The sequence below is a fragment of the Lipophrys pholis genome, assembly GCF_963383615.2.
Source record: "Lipophrys pholis genome assembly, chromosome: 11".
NCBI lineage: Eukaryota > Metazoa > Chordata > Actinopteri > Blenniiformes > Blenniidae > Lipophrys > Lipophrys pholis.
In genome coordinates this window covers 4,241,681-4,248,941 of record NC_137631.1, presented here as the reverse complement: position 1 = coordinate 4,248,941, position 7,261 = coordinate 4,241,681, and the positions used below count along the sequence as shown (strand labels likewise).

The 7,261-nt window shown below is 40.6% G+C and overlaps 1 protein-coding gene across 1 annotated transcript in view; it reads left to right on the top strand.

The window, feature by feature from the left end:
- The window catches only part of tdrd12 (tudor domain containing 12), a gene marked incomplete at both ends in the record, with an annotated part of 39,615 nt that continues 32,354 nt past the window's right edge, over positions 1-7,261 (top strand). Inside the window, 7 exons of the mRNA XM_080474765.1 lie at positions 1-24; positions 504-647; positions 3,279-3,415; positions 5,652-5,771; positions 5,844-5,899; positions 5,989-6,110; positions 6,152-6,304. Coding sequence (XP_080330891.1) covers positions 1-24; positions 504-647; positions 3,279-3,415; positions 5,652-5,771; positions 5,844-5,899; positions 5,989-6,110; positions 6,152-6,304 — 756 coding nt within the window. The remainder of the gene's footprint in view (positions 25-503; positions 648-3,278; positions 3,416-5,651; positions 5,772-5,843; positions 5,900-5,988; positions 6,111-6,151; positions 6,305-7,261) is intronic.

The window sequence follows — 7,261 nt, the reverse complement described above, 5'->3', positions numbered from 1 at the left end:
ATGCAGAAAATCTCCGTTCTCAAGGTAACATTTCTCTCTCGGAGCTCAGTATTTCATAGTATTAAGTGGTTGTTAAACTGGCTGTGCTGAAAGATGTCAGTTCGTTTAAGTTTGATTATGCACCTCATTGTAACACCTTTTCTTCATTTCACCTTTTTAAATTATGTATTTAGTATAAAGTCTGAATTATTTTCCTTTTTTTAATTTCTTTCCTGCACTCTCTCATTAAAGGCCATTTATGTTTTCTTAAAAGAGATTTTCTCTTTTTTTTTTTATGTTAAAGCCACATCAACATTTCACATTCCCAGACCTACAAAAAATTTACATTAATTTTTACAGTTTATGTATTTAGACGTTATTTACTCCATAAAATGAAATATTTTTGTGAAGAAAATGAATGGCAAGACAGGGCTTGGATTTTCGGTGATGAGAGTTTTGGAGATTTCATGAATTTGGTGGAGTTGTATTAAAACAAATTGACATGTGAGGCTTGTTGTCTGCAGGTGGACAGTCCAGCCTGCTTCTGGGGCCGGGATATTCAGTACATGGAGAAGTACAAGCAGCTGCTCACTCAGATAAACCTCTTCTACCGTGACCTGACCATGGACCTGGACACCATTACGCCCTCGTCCCTGAAGGAAGGACAGGTATTTCAGTCTGACTGTCAAACATTCCATCTGGCCTGGAAACGCCAGGAGCATCATGTCCCCAATGTCGTGTCACTAAATGTCCTGAAGTTTTACTCGCACCGTATGAGCTGAAGTACAATTTATTCTCATGTGGCACTTCAAAACAGTCCAAGACTGTATGTGTATCACAACCATGCCATTTAAATGGACCTCAGATACAGTGTGCCATTTTTAACACCAAAAAATCTCGAGTGTCTTGCTGCTCAGATCTAATCACAGTATTTCTTACATCATTCATACAGGTTTGTTTGTATGTAAAAAAATAATTAAATGTTGGTTAAAAACAGATAAAGTCCTCCAAAATATCAACTGAACTCTCCTGACTTTGAAATAAGTTGTTTATAGAAACAGATCACACTTAAAAAGCAACATTAAATACATAAAAATATAAAATATGCATGTCTATATGTACATAAGGAAGCAGCAGGCGGGAGAGTTTATATCGTTTTTAAACTGCAGTATTGTAAATTCATTTATTGGCCCTGTTCAACTTAAAACTGTCACTGAATTTGCCAAAACGCTTTTCTTTCTGTGCAGTCTGCTGTTGATAATGGCTTGGCCTTCTGGATTTATTTAGATTTCTTTGCTTTAGAAATGCAACATTTTCAATTCTGCATGTTACTCATGTGTAAGCAGCTGGTTGTCGATATATAATAACTAATCTTCCAAAACTACACAGAAATAATTTTTATGAACAGATCATGTTGTTTTAGCTCAGTAGTATGATAGCCTCTGTCAGGAATCTGACTCAGAATAGAATAGAATAGAATAGGCTGTTTAATTTAGTGTAAATTACAATATTTGCAACATATCCAATTCAATTTCTCTACTTCTTCACAACTCCAACTTTTTGTTTCTCTGCCTGCTTCTTCATTGGCTTTGTTTGTTTACTACCCAAAATACACTGCGCTCTACGTCACATCCTCTCGCTTTCGTCCGCTGATAGTCCCTGACAGGTTCACATTATCTGCAGACCGAGCTCAGGTCGTTTGCAAGTGAACTGAGAGCCACGTTTTCAAGTCGGATGTCTGACTGTGACTCTTCCTGCACTCAGGACGGCTCAGACTCAAAGTTATCCTTTCAGAACAAAACAACATCTTAACATTAGCTTTGATTCGTAGTGCACTCGGTTGGGTCACAGAGAAACTACATCAACCTGCTAAACACATTTCACGGCACATTATGCTGAGTTGAATTATTTGTGACTTGACTTGAACCTGTCTGAGGCTCCTCCACAGCCATTAAAACAAGAAGTTGTCTCCTCAATCTCCAAGATAAAGGGACATCCCTAAAACACATCAACATAATCCACAAAATGAAATCATCTCTATATCGCGGGAAAAAATATGACACTTGGGGGAATTCTTTAAACTAGTGGACATCATTATCAAATGTTACATGTTCACCAAAATCAAATAAGCAAAGATGTTACAGTAAGTCCTAGGGTAGTTCGGTATAGCAGTACTATATTGGTGTCGCGGTACTGACGCCTTTAAAATACTATATAAGATACTATATTGGGCCCGGCTGGTACCAGTATCTTTTTTCTTTTTTTTTCGTCGCTGCGAAGCGTCACTGTTGTAATTTGCCCCGAGGAGAGTCGTCAGTCTCTCTGTGGGGGAAGCGTCGGCGGGCTGCTCCGCTTTCTGACTTGTTTTGGATGTTTTGGACAATCGAAAGTGCGGAAAACTGCGTGCCGCTTTCTTTTCTTTTTTTGGAGAGAGAGAGAGAGAGAGAGAGAGAGAGAGAGAGCTCCTGCGCTCCTGCGCTCCTGCTCTCCTGCTCTGTCAGCTGCGTTGGAGCTATGATTTAGAAGCAGTTTCCCATTGTCGTTTTTTGGCAATGACAATGGCTGCTGCTCCATCCACAAGGCCGCAACTTGTAGAAAAAACAGGTGCTAGAAGTACTATATGAAGTACTTTGGCTTCAAAACAAATGAGCACGGTGTTGAAGCTCCACTGTGCAAACAGTGTTTGAGAACATGTCTGGTCAAGGGTCTGGTCAACACTACTAACCTGCTAAACACCTGAAGGACAAAACACCCAGACCTGCAGAAGGAGTTCAAAGAACCACAGGTAATAACTTATATACCCATGAAAATAAAGCTCTGGAAAAAAATGTAAGCTATTATAAATATTAGTATTATGAATATAATATAATAAATAATATAAAAGAATGTAATATGAAAATATTTTATTTTAGCCATTTAATGTGATAAAGATTACTGTATAGTAACATACCATTTAAAGACATTGGTCCTACTTAAGACAGGCTGGATCTAATGACTTGTTTTTTGTGTTTTATTTGGAAAAGTTTCGAAAAGTATTGAACTACATGATGGTATCGATACCAAATGTGTGTGTTTGTGTTTTTGTTTTATCTGAGGTGTGTGTTTCTTCTCGTTTGTGTGCGGGTGTGTGTGTTGTGTTTCCTCAGGTGTGTGTGTGTGTGTGTGTGTTTCTGTGTTTTCGCTCATGCGTATGTGCGGTGTGTTTCCTCTCAGGTGTGTGTGTTTCCTCTCAGGTATGTGTAGTGTGTTTCCTCTCAGGTGTGTGTGTTTCTTCTCAGGTGATGTGTGTTTCCTCTCAGGTGTGTGTGGCGTACTGGGCGGAGAAGGATTTGTGGTGTCGGGCCGTGGTGCAGTTCCTCATCAAGGACCTGGAGTCGCTCCGAGTGGCCTGCTTCCTGGTGGACCATGGAGAACAACTCATCGTCTCCTCACACCGGTGAGAGCCAGCGACACAAAGTTGTTCAAACGATGATGAATCCTGTTTTCCTTCTTGAGGCACTTTGTGACATGATGGCAATCAGAAATGGCCCTGAAGTTTTCATTCACAGGAATTTCCCAGCTTGTAGTCAGTGTTCAAAACATTAATACCACAGCCTACCAAGTACTGAAAACCTTTACATCATTTCTCGATAAATGATATATCTGTGTATATGTAAGTAATAATACCCAACTCAATGACAAAACTGAATAACGAAAAGTTTAAACTTGAGCTTGTGTCCCACCTGGAACACCTCTGCTGACCAAAAAAGGGGCACAGCCACTGGCGTCCTATATCTGTGTGTCTATGTGCTTGGAGTTTAACTCCCACATCAGAAACACATCTACATTGTAGATTAGTTCTCATCTTACGTAACTCTAAAAACCTAAAAAAAAAAAACTACAAAAAAATAAAACCTTTAAATTGTATTGGCCTTCTCTAAACTTAAAAGAAAACATTGAACGCAAACAGGAAGTCTCTTATCCTGATCCTAATGTAACCTTTAATATGTTTTTAAATACTCAAGTTCTGCCAGTTTTAAAGTGAAGGACCGTGTAAAAAATGGATTTGTAGATTCAGTAACCAACATCATTTATTAACTGGGAGCTCTTGTTTGTCATTTCATTTTTGAATCTGTATTGGTTGATCCAAATTTCTGCAAATCTCAGCACAGTAGGACGTATTAGAAAAGCCTGAATAGGAACATACAGGCTTTTTCTGCTGCACAGAGTCCTAATTTTATATAAAACATCAAGAGGTTGTAATAATTTTTACTTCAATATATTCTGTGCCTTCCAACAGTTTTTCATCTACAATCAATCTTAAAAGTTTCATGAAATTTGTTTTGATTTCAACTCCATATAAATTCAGTTGTATTTCACCACTCATGATGACACAGAAAGAGACCTCCAAAGAGACAGCAAAACTAGAGTAATGTACAGAGTTCAGAGAATGCAGAGAAGAAGAAAGAAACACCATTTGCTGTATCCTGGTAAATTCTGATACCACCTGAGGTAACAGCTCTTCTAGGAGACTAGAAAGACTAGAGCATGGAGAGAAGAGGAGACTAGAAAGACGAGAGCATGAAGAGAACAGGAGACTAGAAAGACTAGAGCATGGAGAGAAGAGGAGACTAGAAAGACTAGAGCATGGAGAGAAGAGGAGACTAGAAAGATGAGAGCATGGAGAGAAGAGGAGACGAGAAAGACTAGAGCATGGAGAGAAGAGGAGAGGAGACTAGAAAGACTAGAGCATGGAGAGAAGAGGAGAGGAGACTAGAAAGACTAGAGCATGGAGAGAAGATGGAGCCACTGATGCAGCAGAGAGACAAAGAAGAAAATGTAATTGATCTGTTGATCTCGGGTATGAATGTAAGATCTGTAGTGTCATCTTCTTAAATCACAATATAGACTCTACTTCCATGACGCGTTGTTTGTTGTTTGTTGTTTGTTGGCAAGAAAAAAGGATTTTTCCAGCCATCGATCCGAGTTAAAAACTGCTTACAGCCCTATTTATTACAAAAAAACGTTAGATCAATAAAATTCAGTAAATAACAGTTTCATAGTTCTTTAAAATGCCAACCAGAACAAACCTTTCCGAACAACGGTCAAAAGACGTTTGCTTCCTTCTGGGTGTGTCGCTGGAAAGGAAATTCTAAGGCGTATTTAACCTCCCTGGCTGAAAAATAATGTCACTGCCCCCTCTGGTGGACAAAAAAGGGCAGTAAACAAACCGTATAAACTTAAACCCAACCTGGCTCCAACAAGACCTATGTTGTTAGGCTCATGCATGGTACCCCCCCCCCCCCCCCCCCCATCCCCATTTTGGAAAATAAAATTCAAGCTCTGAAATGTGCCTCCTTCATCAAAATATTCCATTTTGTACAATTATAAAGGATGATCCTATCAAATGCTTCAATAAAACACCTAAAGTATTAAGTTGATTATTTACAGCTGCTGATAATTTTTCTACAAAATCCACTGAAAACAAAATCTATTACTTCTTTTATAAGTATCAACAGCGTTGGAATCGGGAGACTTTTTACTGCGTCATCCGATTCATTGGTGAAGGTCCTGCCAGTCGTCTTTTAAAAGTGTTCCAATGGTTCTTTATTTTCCTGCCATGATCGGGACGTGAAAGGATGAACGGGCCTTTAGGTTTGTATCTGCTGCGTCGCTCTCCTTCCTCTCAACAGGATCCGAGTGGCGGTGCACAAGTTCCTGGAGCTGCCGTTCTGGGTGAAGAAGTTCCAACTCGCAGGAATCGCGCCCACAACTCTGCGAGTGACCGTCCAGGAGGAGAAGGCGAAGCTTGTGTGAGGTGTCCACCATCTTCCGTCCGTCTGTGTGCGGCGCGTGTTTGACTTGTGTTTGTCTCCCTCGTGAAGGCCGTCTCGTTGGTGGGACAGTTCGGCCACACTTTACCTGCACAATCTGCTGCGAGGTGAGCAGCTCCAAGCGCTTTCTCTCCCAGCTCACAAGTGTTTGCCTCTTTGAGTCATCTCTGCTCATGCTCACTCTTCCTCTGTAAAGTGTCGACTCAGAGTGAGGCTGCGTTTGTGGAGTCGGAGTCAGACTGCACCTCCGTCGAGCTCTTCCTCACTATCAACGACGCCAAGGTGAACGCTCGTCTCCAAAAACCCGTGACGGCACAAGTCAGAGTTGAGTTCAAAGATGTCCCTTCGTCCCCTCCCAGGTCTGTGTGAACGACGACCTGGTGGATAAGAAGTATGCGTATTACAGGACAGGGTCCACAGACTGCGACGGCTTTCCTTTCACGTTGCGCTCCAGCACTTTAACTCAGAGGACCTCCACCACCACCACCACCACCTCCTCCTCCAACAGGCTGGTGAGACGAATCCCAGCACCTCCTGGTCAACTTGGTGAGACATCCTCCTCAATCGCTTCAGTCAGTGTGGTCCGGACATCTTTGTTTTTAACACTCACGTCACTTAAAGGGAGGGAATGTGTTTTATGATAACAGGTAATTGTGAATCAGATATTTACTCTGTGTATTCTGTGTATTTCTGCTTGTCTGATGTATCTTGGTGTTGTATGTACTGTTGTTTCCTCTTTCACCCTCTGAAAAGCCCTTCCAGGGATGAGAGTTGCAAATTAGTGTCGAGCTATATATCGGATTTGTTCTATGTATATTGCTCTGTCCCTGATAAATAAATAAATTGAATTGAATTGAAATGGAGGGAGAAGTGAGGCGGAAAGCAGAAGTCCATCAATCTCCATTCTAACAATACTCATGTAATGGTTCCTCTTCTTTGAATGATAATCCCAATTAAGCTGCAAGCAGCGTTGAACCCTGCTGGTAAGTGATTGGACGCTTGTCCCCCAGGTGGCGCTGCAGCTTACAGTGTCTTTCTCAGTTCAGTTCAATTCAACTTTATTTATATAGCGCGAAATACAGCAAAGTCATTTCAGGGCTCGTTTAAATAGAATAATCCAAGAATTCCACATGTGCATGCGTAAGCGACTTTCTTCTATTCCTTTTGGGGTTAGGCAAAGGGTTTTAAATTCTTTTCTAGATTTGACAGGAAGCCAGTGAAGAGAAGTTAATATTGGAGTGACGTGATCTTACCTTCTGGTTCTTGTCACGACTCTTGAAAAGTGTATTCCGTTCCATAAACAATTATTCAACCAGTCAATTTGCAGAAAATCCAAATAGAAATGAATGCTGCCATAAGAGCCTCGAGTTTCAAATTTAATTAATCTATAAAAGGGAAAAATAACAAGTCTGAGTCCGATCAAATGTCCATATTTTACTCTCACAATAGCAAAAGTAATCTGTCTAGAA